Source organism: Phalangium opilio, unplaced genomic scaffold, assembly GCF_054372755.1.
Source record: "Phalangium opilio isolate 3A_F unplaced genomic scaffold, DU_Popi_V2 ptg000113l_1, whole genome shotgun sequence".
NCBI lineage: Eukaryota > Metazoa > Arthropoda > Arachnida > Opiliones > Phalangiidae > Phalangium > Phalangium opilio.
In genome coordinates this window covers 3,591,457-3,618,831 of record NW_028324209.1, presented here as the reverse complement: position 1 = coordinate 3,618,831, position 27,375 = coordinate 3,591,457, and the positions used below count along the sequence as shown (strand labels likewise).

General features: G+C 35.8%; 11 protein-coding genes across 14 annotated transcripts; 6 read left to right on the top strand and 5 right to left on the bottom strand.

Annotated features, from left to right (window-relative positions):
• The first annotated feature begins 877 nt into the window (after positions 1-877).
• LOC149623400 (nuclear receptor-binding factor 2-like) lies at positions 878-4,290 on the top strand. 2 transcript variants are annotated; one of them, XM_089853322.1, is made up of 3 exons: positions 878-2,737; positions 2,809-2,884; positions 2,961-4,290. In XM_089853322.1, exons 2-3 carry the CDS (start codon positions 2,852-2,854, stop codon positions 3,711-3,713), a joined length of 786 nt encoding a protein of 261 aa, XP_089709448.1. In that variant the 5' UTR covers positions 878-2,737; positions 2,809-2,851; the 3' UTR covers positions 3,714-4,290. The 2 variants fall into 2 exon arrangements, with proteins under 2 accessions (XP_089709448.1, XP_089709447.1); XM_089853321.1 differs by having other exon boundaries at positions 878-2,884.
• LOC149623399 (E3 ubiquitin-protein ligase RNF103-like) lies at positions 3,969-7,266 on the bottom strand. Its single transcript, XM_089853313.1, has 3 exons — positions 7,147-7,266; positions 6,393-6,933; positions 3,969-6,320 (listed from the first exon to the last, which is right to left on the bottom strand). The coding sequence occupies exons 2-3, from the start codon at positions 6,887-6,889 to the stop codon at positions 4,610-4,612; spliced, it is 2,208 nt and encodes a 735-aa protein (XP_089709439.1). The 5' UTR covers positions 6,890-6,933; positions 7,147-7,266; the 3' UTR covers positions 3,969-4,609.
• Positions 7,267-7,790: 524 nt separating this feature from the next.
• LOC149623398 (tetraspanin-33-like) lies at positions 7,791-10,765 on the bottom strand. The gene is made up of 5 exons (XM_089853320.1): positions 10,548-10,765; positions 10,252-10,455; positions 9,876-10,187; positions 9,767-9,811; positions 7,791-9,207 (listed from the first exon to the last, which is right to left on the bottom strand). Exons 1-5 carry the CDS (start codon positions 10,650-10,652, stop codon positions 9,019-9,021), a joined length of 855 nt encoding a protein of 284 aa, XP_089709446.1. The 5' UTR covers positions 10,653-10,765; the 3' UTR covers positions 7,791-9,018.
• Positions 10,766-11,458: 693 nt separating this feature from the next.
• Positions 11,459-12,987, top strand: LOC149623397 (uncharacterized). The gene is made up of 3 exons (XM_089852927.1): positions 11,459-11,673; positions 11,787-12,091; positions 12,196-12,987. The coding sequence occupies exons 1-3, from the start codon at positions 11,625-11,627 to the stop codon at positions 12,520-12,522; spliced, it is 681 nt and encodes a 226-aa protein (XP_089709053.1). The 5' UTR covers positions 11,459-11,624; the 3' UTR covers positions 12,523-12,987.
• A 53-nt stretch (positions 12,988-13,040) lies between these two features.
• On the top strand, positions 13,041-13,919 carry LOC149623396 (mite allergen Lep d 7-like). Its single transcript, XM_089852928.1, has 3 exons — positions 13,041-13,147; positions 13,246-13,663; positions 13,729-13,919. Exons 1-3 carry the CDS (start codon positions 13,102-13,104, stop codon positions 13,916-13,918), a joined length of 654 nt encoding a protein of 217 aa, XP_089709054.1. The 5' UTR covers positions 13,041-13,101; the 3' UTR covers position 13,919.
• LOC149623395 (uncharacterized) lies at positions 13,560-16,910 on the bottom strand. Of its 2 annotated transcripts, XM_089852926.1 has the most exons (4): positions 16,627-16,910; positions 15,811-16,442; positions 15,383-15,631; positions 13,560-14,473 (listed from the first exon to the last, which is right to left on the bottom strand). In XM_089852926.1, the coding sequence occupies exons 2-4, from the start codon at positions 15,923-15,925 to the stop codon at positions 14,052-14,054; spliced, it is 786 nt and encodes a 261-aa protein (XP_089709052.1). In that variant the 5' UTR covers positions 15,926-16,442; positions 16,627-16,910; the 3' UTR covers positions 13,560-14,051. The 2 variants fall into 2 exon arrangements, with proteins under 2 accessions (XP_089709052.1, XP_089709051.1); XM_089852925.1 differs by having other exon boundaries at positions 15,811-16,910.
• A 459-nt stretch (positions 16,911-17,369) lies between these two features.
• Positions 17,370-19,607, top strand: LOC149623394 (mite allergen Lep d 7-like). 2 transcript variants are annotated; one of them, XM_089852618.1, is made up of 5 exons: positions 17,370-17,574; positions 17,707-18,414; positions 18,560-18,808; positions 18,883-19,293; positions 19,407-19,607. In XM_089852618.1, the coding sequence occupies exons 2-5, from the start codon at positions 18,339-18,341 to the stop codon at positions 19,415-19,417; spliced, it is 747 nt and encodes a 248-aa protein (XP_089708744.1). In that variant the 5' UTR covers positions 17,370-17,574; positions 17,707-18,338; the 3' UTR covers positions 19,418-19,607. The 2 variants fall into 2 exon arrangements, with proteins under 2 accessions (XP_089708744.1, XP_089708743.1); XM_089852617.1 differs by having other exon boundaries at positions 18,883-19,607.
• A 913-nt stretch (positions 19,608-20,520) lies between these two features.
• LOC149623393 (uncharacterized) lies at positions 20,521-21,548 on the top strand. Its single transcript, XM_089853284.1, has 3 exons — positions 20,521-20,578; positions 20,748-20,965; positions 21,054-21,548. Exons 1-3 carry the CDS (start codon positions 20,530-20,532, stop codon positions 21,546-21,548), a joined length of 762 nt encoding a protein of 253 aa, XP_089709410.1. The 5' UTR covers positions 20,521-20,529.
• A 207-nt stretch (positions 21,549-21,755) lies between these two features.
• LOC149623392 (uncharacterized) lies at positions 21,756-24,387 on the top strand. The gene is made up of 4 exons (XM_089853283.1): positions 21,756-21,924; positions 22,874-22,927; positions 23,347-23,567; positions 23,899-24,387. Exons 1-4 carry the CDS (start codon positions 21,756-21,758, stop codon positions 24,385-24,387), a joined length of 933 nt encoding a protein of 310 aa, XP_089709409.1.
• Positions 24,388-24,520: 133 nt separating this feature from the next.
• LOC149623391 (mite allergen Lep d 7-like) lies at positions 24,521-25,538 on the bottom strand. Its single transcript, XM_089853312.1, has 3 exons — positions 25,427-25,538; positions 25,104-25,352; positions 24,521-24,955 (listed from the first exon to the last, which is right to left on the bottom strand). Exons 1-3 carry the CDS (start codon positions 25,521-25,523, stop codon positions 24,570-24,572), a joined length of 732 nt encoding a protein of 243 aa, XP_089709438.1. The 5' UTR covers positions 25,524-25,538; the 3' UTR covers positions 24,521-24,569.
• A 582-nt stretch (positions 25,539-26,120) lies between these two features.
• LOC149623390 (uncharacterized) lies at positions 26,121-27,169 on the bottom strand. Its single transcript, XM_089853282.1, has 3 exons — positions 27,076-27,169; positions 26,590-26,853; positions 26,121-26,542 (listed from the first exon to the last, which is right to left on the bottom strand). The coding sequence occupies exons 1-3, from the start codon at positions 27,167-27,169 to the stop codon at positions 26,121-26,123; spliced, it is 780 nt and encodes a 259-aa protein (XP_089709408.1).
• Positions 27,170-27,375: the final 206 nt, after the last annotated feature.

The following is a 27,375-nucleotide window of genomic DNA, read 5'->3' as shown; positions in this document are numbered from 1 at the left end:
AAATCAAAAACTATAAACTATGCTTGCTCAAGTCTCCACAATCGTTTCTATAGCAGGAATTATACAAGACTAATAATATTTATTTTGCGAGAGGAAATTGCATGCAACCATGATAGATGCAACGTCAAGGTGCTAGCCAGGATAGCGCAAGCACGTGTATAAAACATTCCGAACTAATACATAGTGTTGTCCGTTTAATTTTACCTTTTTCTTGTTATTCGCATCCATTCAAGTCTTAAAAAATATTCTTTCTATGTTAGACTATTATATTTTAACTTGAAAAGAAGAAATCTGAGCAGCGGTGTGAATCTCTTCATTGGCTTTCCAACGGAAAAACAGTTTCAAAAAACTGTTTCCCGCCAAAATGTACCTTAAGACGTTTCCCATTGGCTGCTAGCAATGTGCTACCATAGAGCAATACTAAAGGAGAAATAAATATTATAGTCCGCCAGTCCAGTTATTAGGAACGGCCAACTGATTAACTGTTAACCTCAGTTAATTCCTTACTCCTAGTAGGCCGTGCCCTAGATCTGGAGTCTGGAAATTCAGGGTTGCCAGATGTACGATCCGGATCGTATTTGTACGATAATTAGGCTCTTCGTACGATATACGATCTGTAGGAAGGATCGTACGTCAAAAATACGATCCGATGTACGATCCTATTAAAAATTTCGGTTTAGTGGCCAAAATTAAATGTAGACGTTATTTTATTATAATATATTTACTTTAAAACTTAAATAAAAATCGGACTTTTTAAGAAACAAATTTTTCCATAGCCCGCCCTCTCTACCTCAATGGATAATGTGCTCCCTGATGGCATCCCCTTCTAGGTGCATACGCATACGAATCCCCCCTTTTTTCTCCAGCCAGGTCACCACCATAGAGATAGGAACATATATACCTCTAGAGTCACAACATGGAAGCGTCCCCATAGACTTTAACCTTATCATTAGTGAATATACAACGTTAAAAACAGTATACTTTATCAAATACACCCAGCGCCATCTGTGCAAAAACGGAAGAACTATTTTGATATATTTTCAACGGCGTAGTCTGCTACCGTGTCTTGTGCGTGTATTGTATTCTAGCAAATTCGAGGGAAGTGATAATGAATTAATTAAACAAATTGATGGTGATTTGACAAGTTAGTTAAACAAACATTTTTTTTTTGGAGTGAATAAACGAATCATGAATGCTGAATGTAAAATGTACGTATCAACTAATAAATAAATTCAAATTATAAATAGACTACTATTGTCCTTGGAATAAAATCAGTTTGGTCAGTCGCTTTCTAATATTCTCTTTTCATTTTCTCGATCATATTCTTTGCTATTTTCCTCAGCCAGATATCTGTGTAGATGTTTATTGCCTTTTTAACAATGTGACTTAAATGGTGGTTCCATCCCGTTAGAGTGGGAAATATGTTTTCATGCATTAAGCATCGTCTAACAAACACTTAAATATACTTTGGAAACATTTATTTAGATAGTTAAGAACAAATAAAATAATATAAGGTCCGTCAACTGAAAAAAGTTTGAAAAAGTTACAGATTTACCGCGAAAAGTTCATTTTTCCCGCCAAAAAGTCGTTTTTAGCGCGAAAACCTTTTTTAGCAACGCCATCTATTTGTAGCTCGAATAATATTTTAGTTAAGAATATCGCCGATAGTGGCGCTGGTGTCGAATGATAAAGTTTACATGGTTTTAAAAAGTGCGGCCTGTCTCGGGATATACGTTGTGACTCTAGAGGTATATATGTTCCTATCTCTATGATCACAAGTTAATAAAACTTTAATGCTTTTATGTACATTTGCGTTCAAAGTTAATTTAATTAAAATATTCTCTTTCTAAAATTTAAAATTAATCTGTGGAAGTTAACGACAATAAAATTTCTTTGCCTATGGCCTTGGCTAAAGCGTAATGGGGATGTTCGAAGTTGCGTTTTACGATTGAATAATGCCAATGCCAATTAACGCAGCAATAGCAAACAGAATAAAAAGCGTAATGGAATCTTTAAAGAAACATTCGAAGAGCATGAGTCATCTTAGAAATATGAAAACCATTTCAACTCAAAGCAAAAACGAAGAAGAAAAGAAAAAAATTCGTTGGAAGTTGCGTTTTACGATTGAATAATGCCAATTAAGGCAGCAATGGCAAACAGAATAAAAAGCCTAATGGATGATGATGATGATTTCTCATTCGAAGTGTAAATAAAATGTAAAATTATAACTCTATTATAGAGTTATGGTAAAATTTAAAAAGCTTGAAATCACTAAATAAAAAATGCATTTTCTGCAGTTCTCGTTTTCTCATGTATTTGAATTTGGCCCTGAAGCTTTTGAAAACCAATATTAATACATTGTTTACAGTCGTGACTCGTGGACGTGGAGGATTAATACCATTAACACAAGGAGAAAAGGCGACTTAGAGCGTAAAATCGTCTGCTATTTTACGTTCTAGGTTGCCTGGTCTCCTTGTGCAAATGATATGAATCCTCCTTGCATATAAACTATGTATAGTTTGGTAGGAATCAATCGAGTTCCATCCCACTAGTTGATATCATTTTCTGGAGATATTATGTTGAGGAAATTAGGATACGGGGGAGAAAATCATTTTGAGCAGCCTGGGTGCATAGGAAAACCTGTAAAGTGGTCTTATTCCTCTTGTTTTTCAAGCGTACGATAATTCGGCGCGCGAAATCTGGCAACCCTGTCTGGAATCGTCTGCTATAAATTTTTGTAAACAAACGGAGATTTGTTGTTTTGTTTACTACGTTTACATGTAAAAATAATTAATAAATTATTCTTAGCTATACACGGAAAATATATGTTAATTTTAAGCCTAAGGACCCGATGGACAGTTGTTTAAATCACAAGCTGAATTTGGTAAGTTAATATTTAACGTAAGGTTAGGCTTAAGGCATGAAGGATAAATTGATGTTATTTATCCCTTTAATTAAAGGCTCATCAGCAAGACAGGAAAAGTTTACGATATTTCAACAGTGGCCAAATAGAGGCAGCAGTCCTGTGCCATAAACGAGCCTCGGAGCTGTTACTTGAGGCGTTAAAAACCACTCAATCATCTCGCGCTAAAGAATCATTGGAATTGCAATACCAGTACCATTTAAAGCAGCAAGACATTGTGCCAATCAAATACCGCATCTCTCAGAATCGTAAAAAGGCCAAACAAATGGAAAAAGAAGTTAACGTCATCATCATGGCGCAAGATGAAAATTCCCAACCTAAAAGCCAATCTAAACAGTCGGATGAACTGAGGGCAAAAATTCTGAGAAAGATGACGGAGAATGATTCGCTTTTGTCATTTTTAAATAATAGAGGAGAAATTGTCGATCCAAAAATGACGCAAAGCGATACCCAACTCTTAAACATACAAGAACAAAACCGAAAGTTTCCATCAAGTGTCAAAAAAGAAAATGTAGTTGAGGAATTAGAGCTGAACAATAGGGAGCTGAAAAGAATGGTTAACCTTTTATGCGAAGAGCTTGAAACTGTTCAAAAAGAAAGAGATGATCTGAAAGAAAATGTTACTCGATTAGAAAAGCAATTGGCCTTAGTTAATGTCAATCAAAGAAAAACTTGCCAAGAATTGTTTTCACCTTTTTGCGAATTAACTCCTGGTGGCGATGCTAGAGAGTTACCAGCACTGGCGCCATTAGAGTTGCCAAATTTTGATTTTGAATCAATGAAGAAATAAGCATCGCGTAATATTATCTCCCAGAATTAATGTCCTATCAGAAATTTTATCTCGTTTTATCCAGTCACGTTAGTTGTTTTAGGTTGAACCCTTAATTAAATAGTCGGTGGTTTAAAGGTGCTCATTTTTGGGTCTGAAATTGAAGGGTTGTCCGCGTCAAGTATTAAATAGAGTATTCCAAATTTCACGCCGAATACAAAATTAAATCACAAACGATTAGATTTAAAACAAACTGCAAATATACAACAAAAAAAATTTTTTAACACTAAAAAAATCAACTTTGATTTATTTGTACAAGATTTATACAAAAACAAACAAACAAAATCCTATTGTAACGAAAGGACAATATAATAAAATTTACATATAACAAAAACAAACATTTGTGAAATTTACTACAGAAAAAAAAAACAACAACTAGTTTTGCATTGAACCTCTTGGAATGGCTGTAAATGTTGTGGTCCAAGATAAAAAACCACCGTGACTTTTGCAGATTTTCACAAACTTTTTTAATTGCATAATTATTTATAATAATCTTGTCATTAAAAATTATTACAAAATAAAATGGCTTTTATTTTGATGCTCTGTACTTTTATTTAATTATCCCTTAAATTTGTATGGCATTTGGAATGATAATTTTTTTGTTTTGAAAAACTATTTCAAAAATTTAAATTAGTTTTGTATATTCATTATGTATAGAATTTTAAACAAGGACCCTTTGTCTCGATGGAATCAGAATGTCCATCATTGCTAAAATGTTTCCAAGGGTGGTTATTTTTTTGTTGGAATCAAACATGGATGGTCAAACGCGATATCTTGATATAGCGCCTTTTGAATGAAGGGTCCCTGATTTAAATTAGTTAATTTTCGAAGGGATTAAGTTACCGACGAATATATTTTCATTGGGAATGAAGGTGGGATTGCGATGTTTTGGGATTTGGCTTATATGACGGCCATCTACAGACTGGGCAGCAATGATTATCCCTCGTTAACCAAAGCATGATACACTTTTGATGAAAATTATGGCCACACGGCAACCCGCAAATCATTTCTCCTAGATTGTAAATTTCCAAACAAATCGGGCAGTCGCGATATTCCAGCATTCCGTAAGGGATTCGAGAGATTGAGGAATTATTGGCGGACGAAACAGAATCGTCAAATTTTTGGGCGCCACCATCTTGAGAGTTAGACCCGTGATAATTATTCGATGTACCTTCGTTTTTGGCGCTATTTTTCTTGTTACGTGAAAATTTGCTCAAACATTTTCGCAAATCTCCAGCTTTGGCTACCAATCCCGCTTTCTTATTCTTCTTGCTACACGATGGCGCGTCGCGTTCCCTTTCACTTGTCCCGTCTCTCATCCGTTTTGACAACAGCTCTCTGACACTGTAAAAGCAAGAGAACTGTCGGTTCTTGGTTTTGTTGTCCTTTGGTCCCGATTCGTCATCGCTGGAACTTAAAACGTCAACGCAACTTTTCCTTTCATCCTGAGATTGAGAATCGTCGTCGGTTTGAGAAGATCCGGTATATTTCCATAAGGGAAGATCTTTAAGATAGTCGATTTGAATGGCGGGAACGGGTACTAGCCATAAATTAGGAACAGCCAAATGTTCGATAAAGAGCTCGAGTCCTTCCTCAATGTCCATGTCTTGAGGCGCGAGAGGAATGGTGATTGAAGCCATGGGTCTAAAGAAGTAGTTCATCAAGTAGCTATCCCACGGAACAAACCACCAGTCGCTAAACAACGCCACGTCCTGGTCGTTTCCGTACCCTAATTTTTTCCATATACAAAAAATAGAGAGTCCAAAGGCGATGAAAGAAGCGATAAAAAAACGCGCCGAGTATAAATACTGGCAATCGTTCCTCAACGTAATCGCGAATGAATTATAGCTGATGAGACGAAGAAGTTTCAGACAAAGGGACGTGAAAGAGTGGACGATTTGAAAATGGTGCGCGCCTAACAGCACCAACCAGAACAAGAAAAAGAGACAGTTACACTTGACTAGACGTAAAAGCCATCGAACGCAATGCCTCCATAATTTACCAGTTACCAAGAAAAACTCTAAACCAATTGCCACATTCAACAAGAATAATGTCACTAAGAACACGTCGTTAATTTCAGGGTGTACGCTTTTCATGTGTAGCTCCATCCATTTAAAGTTCAAAATTTCACCACTGTTTTGACCATATTGATAAACTTTTTCAGGAGTGGCAATAAGGTACGCGGGAAAGTTTTTCATCTTAACCACGTCTTTGAGACTAGATGACAGTTTATGTTTCATTTTGAACATTCCGAATTGAGCACGACCAGTGAATTTAATGGCTAAGGCGGATAGGAATAAAGGCGGTTCGTCCAAAGTGGATATAAGTATAACTCTGATTGGGGTTTCTCCGTGAGAGCGGTTTAAGCTAAGCCAATCAGATTTCAGATCTTCCACAGAGTTAATCTTGCCTATTCTCATCGAGAGGTTTTGCCTGACCCATTTTAAAACCGTTTCTGGTTTGGAAGAATACTGATAGTTATGTAAAATAACATCTTCTTTGGTTCGTTGTCCTCGTGGAAGTGCCAGAATGAGAAGAGGAGAAGTCCAACTTTTTCGAGCGCAAAGTCTAGATGGCGAAAACATTACAAGTCCTAAACATATAGGCTCCCAATTACGTCCAAAATCCTCAAAATCTTACCTTCGATCCAAAGAGCACTTGAAAACCCCAGTCCGTACCCCAAATTTTGAAACTTGGCCAACAACTTCTTTCCACGTTCCCGGTTCTAACAATGGTGTTTGGTTATCATTGGCTACAACTTGAACCAACCATACGCTATCCTTGGTGTCCTCCACCTCTTCGTAAAAATGACTGCCTCCAGTAAAGTGAACAGTTTGATGGTGTTGGTTATTTTTGGCTTCAGACTTTTGCGATTCGCGCAGCTCCTGTTCCGTTACTTGGCCCGAGGTTACCAAGAGAGAGGTTAGGTCTTGCTTTTCAATGGCTGTAGTATAGCTTATCCCTCGGCTATCCAATAATTGTCTCAAAGAGCGAACGCTCAGCGAGAAAGGGTCAATTAATGAATTTGGCGTAAAGACGAAACGATGTCCGCTAAACCAAAATGCAACTTCCAATAATCGAGAAAGGAAGAACAAAACAATAAGGTAGAAGGAAAGGAGGATTAATTTACGCCACATTTTTAAAGGATTTCTTTAGTTTGGAATGTAACGGATCGTTAATCCTGAAAATAGAGAAAAGTCAACGAAATTACGTAACTAGGCCACTAATGTAAACAAAGAAAAAGTAGGGGTGGGGGAAGGAAGCGATCAAAATCAACCAAAGGAATCTAACCAAGGCTTCAACCTCACTTTAATAACGTATAAAATCATCAAAAGTTATGGAAAATAGTCAGAAAACATTAACGGGATTAAATTGACAAAATAAATTTAATTACCTTGAAAAAGAAACGTAAAAATATTATTTTAAACCGTAATAAACTTCTTCCGCCATTGACAACCGTACGTACCTCCCAAGGAGCTCAACGGAGAAGTGTTAGTTAAGGGGTTCGCTTTACATATACCAGAAGGGGATAATAGAAGAAGGATGCCACTCTGTATCCTCTTAATGCTTTAGTTATGTAACGTCATTCTTCCCAGGCTCACCCTTTTAGTTTGCTTTCCCGCTCATCAAATTACAAATAGGCATCGCACCGTAAGGTGAATTCTATAGTTGTTTGCCACTAAATCCCCAGCAATCATCCCACAAACCTAGTCTTGCGGTGAAACAAAAATGCACAAGCGCGTCTTGCCAAATATTTAAACGCTAATAGAGTAATGATGAGGGAACTATTTATCGTGTATGTGATTCGGTTTAGTATCCTTGCTCTAAATGTAAAATGATGTTGGGGAAGAGTGACGTTACACTTACCCCGCTTTGTGGTACACTTCTCTCGAAGAGAAGTATTATATACTTCTGATATACATGTTTAACATTTACAGGGTGATTCGAGCGGACATTCACCCGCTTCCTGTCGGTCAATAGGCGACGCAAATTCTTTGATGAAGCCGACGAATCCTAAAACAATAATAACAAACAACATTTTAAATTAATAATAATTGAAAGGTTTGTTTAATTTACAAACATTTTACTGATAATATGGAATGATAAAGATTAATTACAAATATTACAAAAGTATATCACAGTAAAATGCTCAATTAAAAACATCATCAGTTTTATCAATAAATACTTTAGTAATTTTATCATAATCCTAATTAATATTATTTACGCTAGAAATACCCTACAATATTTTATATTAAAATTGTTTACATTTCTTTATTTATTTATTTATTATTTAAAAAGCACCTTTTTTTCCATAATAGTATAGAGTGCTGTCAGTTGTGACGTCAGTTCCAAGGTTAAACGTCACGAGTCTGCCTTTAGCAATGGGCGGCCATGACAGTTACCGTTTTTTCTTTATGGGAAAACAGCATGGGTGACGTCACACCGTCGCTTCTGACAGCACTCTATAGGCATTAATACAATACTAAAAATTTCAAATTTTCGTATTTTTAAGTACAACATATAAAGATTAAAGACAGCCCTATTTTATTATATATATATTTTTTTTACCCCATAATTATTTTTAAATTTAAAAGAAGAATATTGAAAAACTTTGCTTAAAAACTGTTCCATTAATTTAATTATGGCAATGTAACTAAATATTTGGTCTTTTTTACTAAATTATTGTAAATACAAACAAAATAGTAATAACTTCTTGATATGGCTTCAAAATTTTACAAAATCCACAAAAAACTAATTAAAAACGTCAAAATTTGTCAACAAATCATATTACAGGCTACGTAACACTTAAAAAAATAAAAATACTGGTAAAAATTGTAATTAACTAATTAATATTATATCATGTGTAAAGAATAACAATCGAAATTGAATTTCAATTAAAAGTTCATCAATTAAAGTCTTATGTTTAAAGGGAGAGTGAAATAATTAAACTAATTTATTGGATTCACCGCCCCTTAATATTGAATTTAAGGATTTTAAACTATTATATTCTCTCAATTCAATCAGTTCCCAAAATCTTCTTATATAATTAATTTAATTAAATTAAATTAAATTCTTTGTTCATTTTTGGAAGAATTAGAAATACAATGAATATCCAAAGTTCCAAACATCACCTATTTTTGACCTATTTTGTTGTTACTTCTTTTTTTTTTTTTTTTGATCCCCTGTATATTGAGCATGTTACACATTTATTATTTAATATTTTAAAACTTCATTAAATTTATTTAATTAATTATTTTTCTTGACTCTACGTCCATTGACTTAATTGAGCTTCAATTTGCCCTAAAAGTGTTCTCGATAGATAAATGGCAAATAGTTGAATCAAAGCCACACCCAATAAAACTCCCGCTATAATGTGTAAATTCTTTTTGGCATATTCTTCCAAAGCTTCGACACATCCCGTTGTAAATATTCGTTTTCTTACTTCCGATTCCGTCTAAAAACAATTAATAAATTAATTAATTAATTAACAGCTAACAGGGAGCCCACTCTTAAATTTAAATTCCTTATAGGAAAAATAGGAATTTTTTTCCCCCAGGAATTATAGGATTTTATAGGAGAAAAAAAATCACGTGTTTTTATAGGAAAATATAGGACTAAAAATGCAGCTCTAATATAATACAATTTTGGGCTTAAACTATGTAGAAAAATCCCAAAAAATAAAAAATAACAAATTGGATTTTACTTTGAAAACTCAGAAGAACTTAATTAAAATATAACATAATATAATATATAAAAATCCTAAGCGAGCTCCGCAATTTCGGTCTCCATTCAAATGTGATCTCGATAAAAAAAAAAAAGCTAAATTTTGATAAATTTGATGCTAAACTATACGAAAACTTCGACTAAGTCAAAAATATAGGATATTATAGGACCTTTCATGAAATTATAGGATAATAAAGGACAGGTTCAAAAATATAGGAATTTATAGGAATTATAGGACCGGTACGGGCTCCCTGAGCTAATTAGAATAATTTTTACAAGATGGACTTTACCGAATTTTGAACGTGATAACCACATTGAATATTTAACAAACCACTCTATAAAATAATAAAAGTTAAATTCCATTAATTTTATTTTAAAGCTTCAAATATAAATTCTTACATCAAGATTTCGAGGATTTTGGCAGCAAGAATACGGTACTCCACATTTTTCCGTACTGTTATTGGTCAAGCTACAATTAAAGTATATATTCTTGGACCAATCTTTGTAACTTTGATGGGAAATTCCGCAACATTGAAACTCTTGTTGCATAATATCAATGAAATTTTGTAGATTGACATCATCTCGATATTTTACAATTGGATCATTAGATAAACCCTTTTTAGCCAAATCAGAAAACTTTGTAGGGAAGACAAATGCTAATGTAGCGACAACCATTTCACCCAGGAATAACAACAAGAGAATGAAAGAATACTGCGGAAAAAAATGTTTTCATTGGTGTATTCAGTGCTTAAAAATATGAAAAATTTCAACTCACCATTCGTAGAAGACACACATTTTCTCTCAACGCTCCGATACAACCAAAAAAACTAATGACAAATATGCAACCACCGCATATCATAACAACTAGTGAAATATTTAGCACCAAATTGAAAGCGTTGTTTACACTCTCTGAACCTCCTTCCGCGTATTCTTGGAAGTATGACCATCCCCCAATACCAATTATGGCACCACCAATTAGCTAAATACGTAGATTTAATCAAAATTAATGCCACAAATAACGTTGCAACATAAATCTAAATATTATGACAGAGGCAAGGCTTAGTAACTTACCCAAAACAGAAAATTGAAGAAAAATAATGTTAATTTGACGCAAGAACTTATATATGTAAAATCAGTTGGTAAATGATTACCACGCCGATTTCTTCGATTTGGCATTTTGTTAAAATTGAAGTAAACTCTATCCTCCTAAAATCTTTAGAAATTAAACCAACCAAACAAACATCCTGGCTCAGCCCACAACCTCAACAACAAATTTCCGCGAACTGTTGACGCGTAAAAGCATTTCCTGCGCAAGAATACGTCATATCCGGGTACCTACCTTCCTACATTCCTTGGCGGGAAATTTAAATCCATAAAGGTAACTTTTTTCTTATATTTTTACAAAACTCTACAATATTTCTTACTTAGAATAGTCAAAATAAAAGTTATTTAGACTCTAACCATTTTAATTACTCAACTCAGAAACTTTAAATCACTTTTATTCCCTGTTTACGTCATTATAGTCAAGGCCATACGAGTTTTGTTGCATAAATCTATTATTTATGAAAATGTGTGCGGTTTCGCCAACTTTTGTTTTCCATTTAATTAATCATAGTCAAAATTTTATAAGGTATGTAAAACTAGACGTTTTTGGTTTCACTTTCTACGTTACTTATAATGAATAGGCGAAAAAACTGAATTGATCAACACAATTATTTTCTTTCTTGGAAGTTTCAACAAAGACTTGTCGAAAGGCAACGGCGATTCTACTGTTAAAGGGCTAGTATCATGAAAATCAAGTTTCTTGTCGAAAACAAGGCAGCCAAATAAATCAAAAAAATATTGAGTGATTTTCTAATTAAAATAAATACATGAAGCGTTTCAAGTGATCCAGCTTCGCCCTTGTTACCCGAAATGTAGATTAATTTTCGCGAGTTTCGTCCTTTATTTAGCCCTTATTAATTTTGGCTGTCTTGGCGAATACAATAGAAATAAATACGTAATTTGAAGCAATACCAATCGCTGACAAGTCGTGAGTCGGAAAAATAATCAACGTTTATTATTTTCAAATTTTAGCGAACTTTCATTAGCTAGCTTCTTAGATCGAAGTGTTAAACACATCACCTCGAAATTTCGACGGTGAACAACATGGCGAAAACTACTCTCTGGACATGTTGCTCCCTTTTGTTACTACTTTGTAAGTAAATAATTGAAATTAATTCAAGTTTTCTTCAAGAATGTTCATTATATTTCCTTATCGAAAGTTCCCAATGGTAATTCTAATATTAGCTTTTACACTTTTTTTTTCAGCTTTCATTCAAGCTTCCAACGTCAGCGATGCCAATCATTACTTGGACAACGTCCTTCAGATATCGATGACCACCGAAGTCCGGAGCAACCGTCTGGACCCGATAATCATGCCACCATTTTACGACCATGGGAAGGATAAAATAGGACCCGTTGGAGTTGGTGTTTACGCCCATTTTGTCAACGGAACAATGTCTGGTTTCAGTAAAGGCTACCGCGCTCTAGACTGCGCTACTCCCTATCGCATATACGGCAATATCACTTTCAACTGTTCCGTGACCTTCAATTATTTGAAGGTCAACTATGGGGTAAGTTTGCATTAAAGTCTTGTCAGAGCTCTTAACGCAAATGTAGTAGCCATTTACTAATTTTACTTGCATATCAACTTAAAATTCTTAAAAAATCTTTTCAGGTCAAGGTCAAATATGGACGAGTTCCAGAGAGAAGCGGTGACCTTGAAGTTAACTACACCCAGCCTTTGATAAATATTGCGGTCACTTCACGCATGGGACCTAACAAACCGACACTGATCCATTTTAACGTGGTCAGTTTGGGAAAAATGAATATAGAATTTAGTGGACTCGGGCCAGTTAACAACGGCGCCAAGAAGGCTCTAAAATCGGGTGTTGCCGATCAAATGATTATGAAAATGACCAACGCATTTTACGGACCTTACAGCTATGCCCTTCAAAATTCCGTGTCCAGAACGCCCTTGCCAGGAAGTCTGGGATGGTTTTAAAAAATCATTTTAAAAAATTCCCAAAACGTAAAAACTTGATTTTCGTTACATTACGGTAAATTAAAATTTATTGGATTACATATATATAGTGAAATTTTAGATCTATGTATCACAGAAAAATAAGTAAATGTAGCAAAATTGTAATTGTATGAGCCTATTTTTGTTTTGTAAAGATGTTGTTTAATGACATAAGCTAAATAATAAATAAATTCATAATTTTTTCTCAAGATTTATGTAAGGTCAAAATATCCCAAGGTTTCTTTAGACGTAGCTCTGTGTAGGTGGATATTTAAATCACAAGATAATGTTGGTAAAGGCGGGAGTAAATGGATGATCTATAATTTACAAATTAGTTGTACATATTGGCTCTAATTCAGTCAACAAAACGAGATGTTAACAGGATCTCTTTGCCACAAATATCCTAATCTTATTTTATCGAACTAAACACATGTTGAGGTTCACACCAAAATGTACTGATAGAAGATATAAAATTATTTATTAAAGGAATTTCTTTCTGAAATCGTTTTTATTTGGTGAAATTCTTTGCCCAGGAGAAACAGTTTCATACCATTAACAAACATGATTAAAGTTTTGATCTTGTTGTCCGTTGCAGCTTTCTGCCTTGGTAAGTAACAAGTATCTAACAATAAAACAGACCCATAGGTGTCTTTTAATATAATAATCATGCCTTGAAAAATTATAAAATATTAAAAATCGTATCAGGTGCCGAGCCAGCGGATAAGGGCAATGCCAACTACTTCGTGGACATGCTGTTAGACAGCATGAGAAAAAACACCGAAACTCCTTTGGAACCCTACGTAATGCCCGACCAGAGAGTCGGTTTCGAAAGAAAACTCATCCTCGTCACGTGGAAGGGAGAAATGAAAGTAAGGAACACCGTTGTCAACGGACTGACCACCTTGCACAGGACCGACGATTGCACCCTATCCTTCGGTGATGGTACCATGATCGTGGACGCGACCTTGGGCATGGGTGTCCTCAACGCTAAAGCCACCGCCGATATCAAGTTCATGAACTTGGGACCCTCGATCGATATTTTAGCCAAGGTTGGCTTTGCCGATATTGACTTGCAACTTGTCAGGAACACCGCCAATCCCGAGAGTAAATCTGAATTGACAAAGTAAGTCGTATGCTACTAACGAGTGGAGTAATTTTGCCAATCTAAATTTGACGTTTTACTTTTAGATTCAAACTGAACGCTCTGAGGGGTTTGGACGTCAAGGTTACCAACTTAGGTCCATTGAAATACTTGGTCAACTTCTTTTCTGGACTGGTCACTGACCTCTTGAAGAGGACCGTCAAGAACATCACGGAAAAGGTCATGCACGGAATTGTCAAAAAATACTTGGCAGAAGCCAACCTTCCTATGTTTTAAATTACCCAAATTAAGGCAATAAAGCAACGTGATTTTGTATATTATTTCAATGTTTTAATTTGCCTTATTTACATTAATTATTTTAATTAAATTGAATTAATAAATTCGAAATAAAAAGGTTATCATAAAATCGCTATCCCATACCGGGAAATGTCCCAATAGCCGAATTGATAGCCTTCAACATGGGCTTCTGTATCTGATTCTTGATAACTTTCTTTAACAAATTGGTTAGCAAAGTTCCAAATCCATCCAACAACCAATTCAAAGGTCCAAGATTCTTGAATTTCATGTTAATGCTGCTTATTTCGTTTATAACCAAACTGGTAGCTTCGGCTTTCTCTCCGTTAGTTTTGATCAGAGGGATAACCACCGTAATGGTAGCTTTCAAGTAAGGGATGGTGGCTGACATGCGCCAAGGAATGTCAACCGCCGTCAACCAGACTCTGGCGTCGGTTTCAAACCTCATGTTACGAACGGCTAAAGTCGCTACAACCTCCATTGAATTCCCCTTATTTTCAAGAGTAGAATTTCCAGCTCGGTGGATAGTTGAAAGGCCTAACCATAAAAAAGTTTGCAATAAGGTACTATACGCGTGGAACTAAGCCTCCATCCAATTCTATATAACATTACTAAAACCATGTATGCTAAGCCTAATCAAAAGGTCTTGTTAAATTTTATCCGAACTCGTTAATCAAAGCTGTTATATTTCCGCTAGCGTTGCTGTTATCCAAACATAGCTTCACAAGACAGGAAGCTATTTACATATTTAGAATACCAAGGGCGGCCGCATTTTGCCTATACAAACGTTTTACCAGAAGTGAGATGAGACTAGAAGTACTGAGCTAACCAAATTCTTCACTCGGCGAAAGTGAATATTCTTGATAACACACCAACGGTTGGCCCTCTGGTTTCTGAATTTTCCCTCCAAAACGTGAGACGCTCGTGGCGGTAGACGGCCGAACTAGATTCAAGCATGAACGCTGGATCTCTAAAGGGACTGGTAAACGGAATAGATTTTTCTCTATAGCACGTTTGCTTTGTAAAAAAATAAATAAAAAAACGGGTACGGCCAAGGTCGTTTAAATTTATTTTCAATAGGTTTATTCAGATTCACAAAAGACCGAATGGCCTTGAGTGTTCCCAAATTCACAACCCCCATCCCTTCCCCCGACGCTATGCTAGAGAGGACTCGGTTTGTGCAGTGGAAGGCGGGCGTTTTCCGGTCCCTTTAGAGATCCAGCGTTCATGATTCAAGCACAGGCGTCCGTGTTCCGCGGCTTTAGGTTGAGGGGAAGGGGGTAGAAAATGTTTTTGGAACTCAATAATTTTTTTCTCAGTAGTGTAGGCGCGATGGAAGGGGCATAAAATCACCAAAGTTTGTTCACTAGTGCCAGGATCTACTACCAATGCTAGAGCCCTTCACTTCTAGTCTCATCTCACTTCTGGATTTACGTAATTATATACCGTGTAATTCTCCATTAGTCGAGCTGTAACCTCCTTCAACAACTAAAACCAACAAGCGACTGGTAACTTTTTTCTCTGCATCTGGAAGTGATAAAGGATCCAATTCGTTTTCGATGATAGTTTTCTCGGCGTTTTTCAACATCATGTCCAAGAACTGATTTGCATTGGCCGCTTTATAATTGCCGCTTCCACTCTTCTTTTCAGTTAACTTGTTCTGTCTTGGTGGAACAAATACTTCTCCGGGAAATTCTTTTAATAAATGAAAGAAATTGCAAACAAAGCGAAGTTTCGTTAAAATGAATGTATCCTCCCATAGTAAATAACGTAAGGGAGTTTTGTATTGAACAAGATGCTAGAGTAATAGCAGCCTCTACTTTGGTCGCTCCCTGATGTTATTTAAATACGATAAAAGTTTGTTATGAACATACCCGAGTAGAAATAATCTACTTCCTCCAGTAACTCATCGTAGGAATAGTCTTCGCAATTAACAGAATGTAATAAGACTAATGATAGTGTTACGAGCCCTAATATTTTAAAGATCATTTTAAACAATTAACATTTACGTAGTGAAATAAAAGGAATGCGAAACCTAGGACTTTCTCAAAGACTCGAAGTTGAACTTCTCAAATGAAAGGGTGATTTTTTTACTTTTATAGTCTTAGCGAGATCAAGGTACAAAGTAGACGCCCTATTTTGTAATTAAAAGTCGATAAACTGATTTTATCTTAATAATTATTGTTCTACATTTCATAATTTCGGTGTTTTGAAGCGATTAGCGTAACATCTGTTTTTTTTCGTTGTGCGTTCCATTTTGATAATAATTTAAATATCTAATAAACAACTTTCAATTTTGAAAATATTTTCGTTTTATTGGGTAAACGATTATCTAATTAGGAATTTATTAAGATAAGGAGTATCAAACTACCTGGTATAGTGACCAATACAGGCACACGTTATTGTTATATATTAAGTTGAAGGTCAAGCTCTACACCAAGCTCGAGAGGGTCGAGTTTTTTCCTCTTTTCCCTGGATCTTGATCACCAACTATGCCATTAGATTTCTGTCAACATCGGTATTTTCCAAAAAATTAATACACGTAATCATAAGTTTATAACATATGTTCCATAAGTATGACACTACCTATACTTCGTAATATTCAGAGCTAGTTCGAGAACGACAAGCGAGAATTGCCTACAGTCAAACTTATGGAACATATCTTATGAACTTATAATGTATAGTGTAACCCGTAATCGGCGAAGAAAAGGAAATACACAAAGTTGGTGACCACTGGTTCATGTTAGGATCCTATAGTTATGTAGTACCGCTTGTAAAATTAACCAATTAGGCGCCTATTTCATTTCAAAAACTAAATTCTGCCTATTGAGATGGAAAGATGATTATAGGATGATTTTACAGTAAAGTATTTTCCATTTGACACGAACTAATATTTTCTGGAACTAAGTTACTAATAAAAATGACGCAAAAACTTACTCAAGCACGCACTAGTACGATTTAGTTAACGCCCCAAAAAACCACTACATATTCCTTAGAAGAAGAAAAAAAATTATAATAACAAGACCTATCTAGCATCAAATATTAAACGGCCTTGTATTTATCAAAGAATACATTAAGTTAAATATTTACAACTCGGTGTCTACTGTGGTTTGTGTATATGTCCGATAATCTAAATTTTATCATGGTTCATTCTACAGTTTATATAATTCGTAACATCGTATAAGCGACCTCTTGTTCAACCCTTCTTAAAAAAACCGTAAATAATGAAGGATAGATAAATCTCTTTGAAAGATCTAGAAATCTTTTGACTTAGGAACAACTCTATCTCCTTAGAAACTTCAAGTTTTTACATTAAATAAATTTAAAATAAAAATTAGATGAAATGTCAGGTGACGTCATGCGTGGAGAAACCCCCTTTTAAGATATTAAAATGAGAATAAAAATATCGTTTCACTTTTACTTCAAACCGCGACGACGCGAGTTTGTTGGTAAAGAATCCGAAACCGAAAGTCTACGACCAACTACGACGCGGTTTGCTTGTCACCAAAGTATCGATTCAAGCGTTTAAAGGGATAATAAAACGTCATCGCGAGTGGTAAATATTGATAATAGTATCTTAAACAATCTCGAGAAGTAACGGTTATCCTTGCGTACTCTGGGATTTTGGTGTTTTCAAGGTAACTATATACTAAAGCAATTCTAATTATTTTCAACATTGTTTTTAACGATTCACGAGACATGTTTTGAGAAAGACGAAGCTATTTATTTGGAAATAACAATAAATAAACATAACATATTTATGCTTTCAGTATCCCTTTAAAAATCGCGGAATAAATAAAAAAAAAATCGGAAAGAAGAGCAAGAGAGAAGCCGCTTCTTAGAAGGAAGTAGAAGCTTCGAAGAAAAGGGAAATACTCCATATAGTAAAGCTTTAATAAAGTGAAAGCCGCAAACCACACGTAACAATGCATACATCCCGGATACCCCTTTATTAAACGTATCATTTTGAACCAACTTAAGAGGATACACTAATCGATTTAAGCCATAGTAAAGTGTTGAGAGAGAGAGAGAGAGAGAGAGAGAGAGAGAGAGAGAGAGAGAGAGAGAGAGAGAGAGAGAGAGAGAGAGAGAGAGAGAGAGAGAGAGAGAGAGAGGCAGGAAACGAGAGGAAACAGAGTTGCTTGAGAATTTCAAGGGATCAAAAGAGCGTCATCACATCCAACCGACAAGCAGATGGAGAATTCTCCAGTGATAACCATTCCATCAGGCTAATATTATAAAAATTCGACTAAGAAGCAAATAGTGGAAGATAAAAAGGAGATTGAATGATTGATAAATGCCCAATAAAAAGCCAAGGTTATTCAAGAAATTTCATCAGACGCAATTTTCAAGCTTCTACTCGTAAAGAAGACGTACAAGATTTTCCGAGTATCTATTCGAAATGATTTCCAAAGTTCTGACTTGCTTGGCTATTTTGGCTTGTTTAAGCCATGTAAAATGTAAAGCGATTGTTATGGGTGAGTTTTCCAGTATTTTTATATGCCACTCTTTCAAAAAACATTACACTGTGAAAGTTCCATTTTGACGAATGAAAAAGTTTAAAATTGTCCTTATTATTATATTGGCATTGCTCAGAATTACGATGTCACCAATTTCTTACAGAATACCCCGCGGAGGTTCTAAGCGCACCCCCGAATGAGACCCACGGTACCATGGGTCACTACGAGTACCAAACCGCGGTTGGTAACGCTAACCAATACTTGGACGAACTTCTAAAAAGTGCTAGAGAGTCCTTCGCCGAATTAAACATCGATCCACTAAGTCTACCGGACATTAACGAAGGATTCGACAAGAAAGTTGGTCCCGTTCGATTCCATGGAGGTTTTAAAGCGACTAACGGTCTTCTTAAAGGTTAGCTAAGCCTCTTAAATTTAATTTAAGGCAAATTGAGTAAAGTAATTAACATTTTTTCTTGATCTAATTAGGCTTGGCAACATTACACAGAGCCGGAGACGCGACTTTAGACTTTGATGGTGACGTAGTCAAGGTCAGAGCGACCTTAGCTGTTGAGAATATGAACGTTGGTACCGACGCGCGTGCCTGGTTCGGAAAGTTAAACATCCCGTGGTACATGTCCTCAACTATCAAGTACTTGAAGGCCACCATCGCTATGGAAGTTCCGGCTAACTCCAAGAATGGAATTAAACCAAAAGCCACAGAAATGACCATTCACGAGATTGGTAGAATTAAAGTGAACTTCAAGAACTTGGGTCCTTTGAACTGGATTTTGAACGGAATGGGTTTCGCCTTTACCAATATGTTCAAGAATGTCTTGAAAAGCAAGATCTCCGCTCCGATACTTAAAGCAATTAATCAGTCTATTTCAAATCTACCAGGTCCGGGAATTAACTTTTAGTTATTCAAAGCTTGTATAAAATTAATTAAATTGTGATACCTATGTATAACTTTAATTAAAAATTAAATTATTATTCTTTCGTTGTAATTATAGTGAGACGATGAGGAGATCTTTATTGATGGAATTTTTGCCGATTAAAATAAAATAGCTGAAAATTTATAAATTATGTAAATTTTTGAAATATTTTGTTCTTATACATTTTTAATAAATTTATCTTAATAACAAATTTCAATCCATGCCTTATTCGTGACCCTATAAATATACTTTTAAAACTACGACCATTTTTGAGGGTCAAAAGGAGGTGTATTGTCCGGCAAAGAGTTCCATGTAAGAAAGTTCTTAATCAAATTGTTAACCTTTGCTTTAGAATTGCTTCAGGGTGAGACAATGGTAATTTAACTTGATGTGAATGTGAGAATATGGTCTCTGCGTTATGCATTGACGTCTTTCATGATAAATTATACTGCATAAGATTATAAAGAAAAAAACAAAAATTTTGGATTAATTTTTTCTGAATTCTAAGTATATTGCAAACTTAGTTTTGATTAATAAACATATTGACATTTTTAGGCTGCGTAAATTTAAAAATTACCTAAATGCGTCACGTGATAAAATAATGAAGCCACGAGAGTCAAAAACACGAGCCCTATCAACACGTGCTTGGTCAGTGACCAGCAAAATTTGCGACATGTGCTTGTAAAAACAACTGATAAAATATACAATGAACCATTTCCCATATAGTATTTTTTCCTCATTTGATCTTTTAAAAATGATAAAATCAAAATCAAATTTGCAAAAATAAGCTATATCGCCATCAAGTCTTATCAAGTAGTGTTGAAAAATAGCTACAATTAATCCAATTAATACGATTAAGCGCGTGAGAGAAAACAGATGGAATTTAATGATCTGTGGCTCGAAATTATCTCGGGATCATATTTTTGTTCCTGCAGGTGTCTGCGATGCCAGGAGATGACATAGTTTGCCATTATCACCATCCCTTATCAACACTCAATTTCACCTTGACTTTTCAGCGACTCGCTTCTATTCTACGGGATTTAATATATAATAACCCTCAGCCGTAGCTTTCTACCTGTTGGATATTAAAGGTGGAATCGACTATAGTACCTTTTTCCCATTTATAAGGCCTACATGGTCTCCAAAACGGTACTGAATTCTTTCAATCTCACTAGCTAACACCGAGCCAATAACATCAGCTATGAAAGTCCTAGGATTTCTAATTGCCTTTTTGGCTGTAGCCACTTATGGTAAGTTTAATTTATAAAGGGTAAATTTGATTTAGTTTAGCTATTTGCTTTAAATCAAAATGCATTTGAGATTTTCATAATCGAAAGTCGAACGATGACCTTGAAAATGAAGGTCAGGATGACTGTTTCATATATTACTAATATGACAAACTTTGATTGTCAACAACAGCACTTCCCGTGGAAGACACTTACGCGTATTATGCGCCAGGGGAAGATCCAGTTGCGGCATTTGAAAAATATATTAGAGAAGCTCTAGAGAATTTCAGGGAACAAATGAAAGAGGGCATCCCGGCTATTAAAATGCCCATAGTTGAACCCTTACATCTGAAGGACCAAAAAGTTCAAGTAAACCAAGATCACGTCGACTTAGATCTCAAACTGCACGAGGTACTGTGATAAATTCGTCTATTATGCCATTTGATGATTTGCGGCAACAACTAGAGTGAATTACGAGAATTTTATTTTAACGTTTCAGATTGTGGTAGAGGGTCTATCTGGTTTCGAAGTTTTGGAACTGTCCCCTGACTTGCCGAACTTGTCGATCAAAGCTGTCTTCCGTTTCCCCAGAGTGTCTATTACCGGTTCGTACGACGTCAAGGGAAAGGTCATGAAGTTCATTCCCATTTACGGTGACGGAAAATACAACGTCACTGTCTTGGGGGCTGAATTGGGCGGAGCTACCAGTCTAATTTTGGGCGAAGAGGACATGGAGATGACTGAACCGACACTTCACATTAAATGGGACAAGATCAACTTAGACTTGGGAAACTTCTTGGGTGGAGGAAGTTTCGGGGATACCATTCAAAAAATGCTTTCCACTTTGGGTAAGACCCTTTTCGAACAGTTTAAGCCCACCATTTTGAAGAAAGCCAGCGAAGCCATAAGTAAAGAGGCCAATGTAGCCCTCAATACCGACGCGGTACGACAAATTGTAGGCAAGATCATACAAGGAATGTCGGGAAGATCATAAAAAAAACATCAAAATGAACTGTAATATAGTTTTAATTTTTCACATCTTAAAAAAGATTTTTACTTTAATTACCTAGTGTTATTTTTTAATAACCTGTACTCAAATATTCGACCAAATAAAAGTGTTACCAACTTTAGTACAGTGTGTTTTAGAATTCTTTTTTGGGGGGGGGGGGGGGGGGGTTTAGCCGTAAATTTACACCGAGTAATGGGGAAAAATTTGTTTGCAACTTCATTATATTGTACTATAGAACAGTACAAATGTTTGTTGAAATCCGTAGCCATATTGGAAAATGGTGGACAGAAAAGAAATCAAACTTTCATAGTCTCCTTGGTGCTGTATAGTTCAACCGATTTAACTGATGTTTCGAATGCAGGTTCAATATATTCTATAGAAGAGTAACTTGTATTTTGACAAAATGATTTTGTACAATCAGGGATAGATTTAATTTTAGAAGTAGGAATTGAGAATGGTTAGTATTTACTTCGGTCCGACTCATAGCCAGTATAGATCCCCCCTTCCAACACGTAACGAAAAGTTTAAATTATCTCATTGGCTCACTTAAACTACGTTTTGATGACGTTGCTGGCGGGGATGGCGAAAAATACGTAATTCCTTTTTATCTCTGTCGCTATGACCCGCCTCTTCTTTCATACCCCTCCGTCCCGTGGAAGGGGGTCCGGGACTTTGACGCGCGCCCAGATTACTCTGTTCTCCATTCCTACTTCTAAAATTAAATCTATCCCTGTTACAATAAAATGGTGGCTCGAAAAGAATTGAAAAAACTAAAAGTCATATTGTACAAAGTGGAGGGCATTTCAGTACAAATTTCCATAATTCAACTAATGTGGGTCCTGATAAAGTATATTTCATCCACGCTTCAGACCTTGAACTGTTGGGTTAAGCAACAATATTTCTTGATTGCGGCAATAAGCAATTCTTATCACCCTGCGTTAAGAAATAACTACCATATTATTATTCCAATTAATGTAATTAATTGGGTAAAAACCAGTTACGATCAAAGAGTAACGTGGAGTAATGATCCATTTAACAACGGGAGAAGCGAGTTGGGCTTAATAACGTTACAACAAAATGATTAATTCACCTCTTAATTTTAAAGCGATCATTACTCCATGCCAAAATAAAGCGACGATCGGCGATTTGTCAATAACTGCTAAAAGCGTCAAACCTAAAACAACACAGATGCGATTTAATGACGATATGTCGTAATTAGATTGTATCTATCACCATTATTTATCTAATTGTTGTGTTTTCTCTTAGTTATATATGACCGTGAAACGATGAACTAAACTCATTCAATTTAGCAAACATGAAAGTGTTAGTATTTCTCCTTGCCTTTGTGGCCCTTTCCGTTTCTGGTAAGTTAAATCCGCGGTCTTTTCATTTATCGCGAGTCCTTGCGTAAGTTGCGTTAAATAAAATCAAAAAATTCCAGGTGGCAATTTGAAAAACATTAATTTGTAGGCGTTACTCTTGGTTTAATTATTTAGCACGTTTTAGCTTATCTAATTTGAAAATAAAGTTATACAACGCGCTAAAAATCTGAATGAAAACTTCCATTAATCTGATAATTAGGGTCTCGTTTCCGCGATATTTGACCTTCCTATACTAAACAGACATTATCAGCGCAATGTCCTGTACAGCTTTGCAATTGGGTAGGGAGTTCTTGTAGTAACATTTGTAAAGATAGTGTCATCGTGACCTTGAGCATGTAGCTAACACGCCCTCGCGACTTAAGCCTAATTTTAATTTTACAAACATTGATTATCAACTACAGCAATTCCTCTGGAAGTTTCTAATGCATCTAATACTTACGGGGATGAAGAACAAGTGGCGGCATTCAATAAATACGTTAGGGAAGCGTTGGAGAATGTCAGGGCTCAAATGAAAGACGGTATTCCGGATATAAAAATGCCCCCGCTTGAACCCTTACATATGAAGGATGAAAAAGTTCAAGTGAACCAAGTTTTCGTCAACTTGGATATCATATTGCACGAGGTACCATAGAAACTTAATTAGGTTTCTATGGAGGTACTGTATTAATATAGCCTAAGTTGTTTAGTATTTACCACCCATTATAAACCGTGTTGGTACAACTGAAGTTGTTACGTCGAAAAAAATAATGAAATATCGCTTACCCAATGAAGTGTTTACTTGACAACCTGATTAATTAAGAGAGCTTTAATTAATTTTAATCGTATATCTATTGTAGTTAATTCCCCGGTTAAATCTAAGGAAAACTTATTTTAGAATTTAGCATCTATTGGCGAGAAAACCGTATTGTTTTTAGGCGAAATCTCTTTAAAAGTTTTAACTTTAATTATTTCAGGTTTCAGTCTCGGGTCTATCGAGTTTCCAAGTTTTAGATTTGTGGCCCGATTTTCCCAAATTATCTTTCAAGGCGGGCTTCCGTTTTCCCAAAGTTTCAATTTCGGGTTCGTACGAGGCCAAGGGCAAACTCATGAAGGTTATCCCGGTTCATGGGAACGGAAGGTATAATGTCACCCTGTTGGGAGTCAAAGGGGGCGGAGCTACGAAAGTAATATGGGGTGAAGAGGATTTGGAGATAAGGGCACCGGAAATATACGTTAAATGGGACAAACTTAAATTGGACTTGGGCAACTTTATGGGCGGTGGTCGATTTGGGCACGTCATTCAGAGATTTCTGCACCCTTTGTTTAAGAGCCTTTTTGAAGAGTCAAAGTTCAAGGTTTTGGAGAGAATCAGCGAGGAACTGAGAATAGTGGCCAATAAAAATCTCAACAGCGATCGTGTACGAGATGTTGTAGAGAAGGTCATATTAGGATTAACAGAATGAATATAGTTTAGTTAGTGTATTTTTTAATAAGTGTATTTTTATTTATTATAATCAAATAAAATATTTTTAACCTAAAATACTATACCAGAAAGATTAAACTGTTATATAAAGATATAATAAGTTTATTTTATGAAATACAGAGATAATTTGTCTTATTATCCAATCCACGCGATTATCGAAATCTAGTTGAGAGCTTTCAATGCCATTTTTGAAAGTCTTCCCTTCATAACATTCTTCAACATGTTCGTTACTAGGTAACCGAGCCCTTCAATGACCCAGTTCAAGGGCCCCAACTTTTTCACGTCGACAGAAATAGTGCCAATTTCTCGAATGTCAAAGTTAGTGACTTTGGGTTTGACCCCCGCTTGGTGTGGAACTTCCACTCGGATATAGGCTCTCAGGTATTTAACCTTGGCTCCCATATACCAGGAGGTGCTGAGTTTACTGAAATAAGCTCTGGCGTCCATTTGAACCTTCAGATCATTGACTGCCATAGTTGCCTGGATTATTGTACGGTCTCCGAGGGTTTCTAGAGTAGCGTCTCCAGAACGGTGAAGGTTTAAAAGGCCTAACCATAAAATGTTTCAAGGTCGTTAGTCCCAAGAACTCTTCTAACACATTTAAAGGGACTTTAAAGAAGGCATCGAAGTCTTACACACCCGTCGATGCGTTCTCTATGGTACTTAAAAAATTCAGAAAATGTACTAAAGCCAAACCTCTCAGTTGTCCATTCTTCATAGTAAAACCTCCTTTTAATTTGATTATTTTCCCTTTTTTAAACGATTTTTCAACGTTGTCGAGTGGAAGTGGGTCAATGTTTTGCGATCCAAAGTTTGCCTTGGCCTGTTGTAGAAGGTTATCCAAGTAATTATTCGCGTTACCTACAACGGCGTTGTAGTTGGTCGCAGACTCGTTAGCGGAGTCGACGAAGAGTTCCCCATCGTCATAGATTTCGCCAGGGAATTCTACAAAGCGTAATTACGATCGTAATTAAAATATTGGATGGAAATTAAGAACATAATTAAATGTTCGTACATACCCAATGTATAAATTACGTCTTCCAAGCTGGCATCTTCGGCGCGAGCCAAATGCAGGACTGTCGCCAAGATTAGAGACAAAAGAGTGAATAGCTTCATGTTGAAATCCTTTAATGGAACTGAACTAATTTGCCTTTGATCTCGGTTATTTTATAGTCGTGGAGATCAACTTGCATCAATAGATTTTGTTTATTATCAAGTACTAGATTAACACGTATTTTCGAGTTATTATCCCGTTTTTGAAAGTTCCGTTTTAATATCAGTTAATTTCTTGCTGCTTTCAAATCGTAATCAGTAATTGTGTTTAAAATATTTTGTTTCATTATCTATCAACGTATTCCCGAAGACCAAACCCTTCACCTTCTCACCCCCTATAACCACTTGACCTACAATTTAGGAACTAATTTTAATCAAAGTTCGTATTAAGTACTAGAAGCTTATTAAGATGATTTTTGTATAATGATTTTGAAGAATGGCAGCCGGGTAAGTTACGAAGCGTCCTGAAGTACAACGAAACACCAACTAATTATTTTGATTGTTTAAAAAGAGATAATTTTATTCATTGCTATTTTCTTTTAATACATTAGAGATATTTTACTACAAATTTAGCTTTTGAATCATGGTTTACACTATGGGTGCTCTAAATTTACATACCAAGTAATTAATTTATAGAAGCAATAAATCGTTTAATTTAATTTAAAGTCCCAATGAGGGCAGATTGGGAATAGCCGAATTAATGACATTTAAAATGTGGCCCGGCATGTCGTTCCTCACGATACCTTTCAACATACCAGTGAAAAGGAAACCAACTCCGTTCAGTATCCAATTCAACGGTCCCAGATTCTTGAAATTCACGTAGAGGTTACCAACTTCGTTTACTTCCAATCTGACGGCTCTGGGCTTGGCCCCCGGTTGAGATGGAATGTGTACTTCGATGGTGCACTTCAAGTATTCGATTGTAGAAGACATATGCCACGGAATATTTATGGCCATAAACCAGGCTCTTGCGTCGCTTCCAACGACCATGTTATTAACTGCCAGAGTGGCGGTGATTTTGGTGTAGGCGCTGTTGGAGGAGTCGAGGGTGGCGTCACCAGCCCGGTGAAGCGTTGAAAGGCCTAATTACGCGGTAATTAAGTTAATAAAATAGATAGCTTCAATGTACCAGTCAAGCGTACTGTACCATTGAGGTAAATATTGTAGGCCTGGAAACCACCGTGGAAAGTGACGAACCAAACTTGATTTGAGAAACTGTTCTCAAAGTTGGGAATGCTCATAGGGTCAATGTTATTGGCTCTGAATGTGGTCTTCGCTTCCCCTAATAAGTCATCCAAGTACTTATTGGCGTTGCCTCGAACCGCGTCGTAATTTTCTCCTTGGTAATTTGACGTTTCTTTTTTAATTGGTGTAAACACCTCCCCCGGAAATTCTAAGTGTAGTAAAATATGATGAAGTGAGTTAGCTAAAAACTTTTATAGCAACAATGTTCCTGAACATTTGAAATATTTTGATGATCATGGGGGTGTTCAACGAGATTCATTTTAAAATTGATTCTATTCTAATCAATTTCTAGAGTCTTAATTAGAAAATGTTTAACGCGTTTAGGTAATTAAGCTTTCGCTATCAAAATAATAATAGTAATAAATCATACCCTCGAAAACATCTTCGTATTTTGTAGTTACGGCGGCAAAAGTTGACTGCAATATGGCCACAAAGGCTAGGCTTATGAGAATTTGCATTTTCATTTTGGAGTTTGAGAGAAAACGTTAATGTTAATTAGGATTAAGGGGTCTTATATATATATACCAAATTCAATTGATAACATATCTGAGTTTTAGTTTTGTTATCATCATTTTAATTAATTTTAAATAGTTTACTAATATTAATCGTGGTTATCGTCCAGCCTTTATCGATGTATTTGCTATTATTATTACATGATATCATTCGGTTG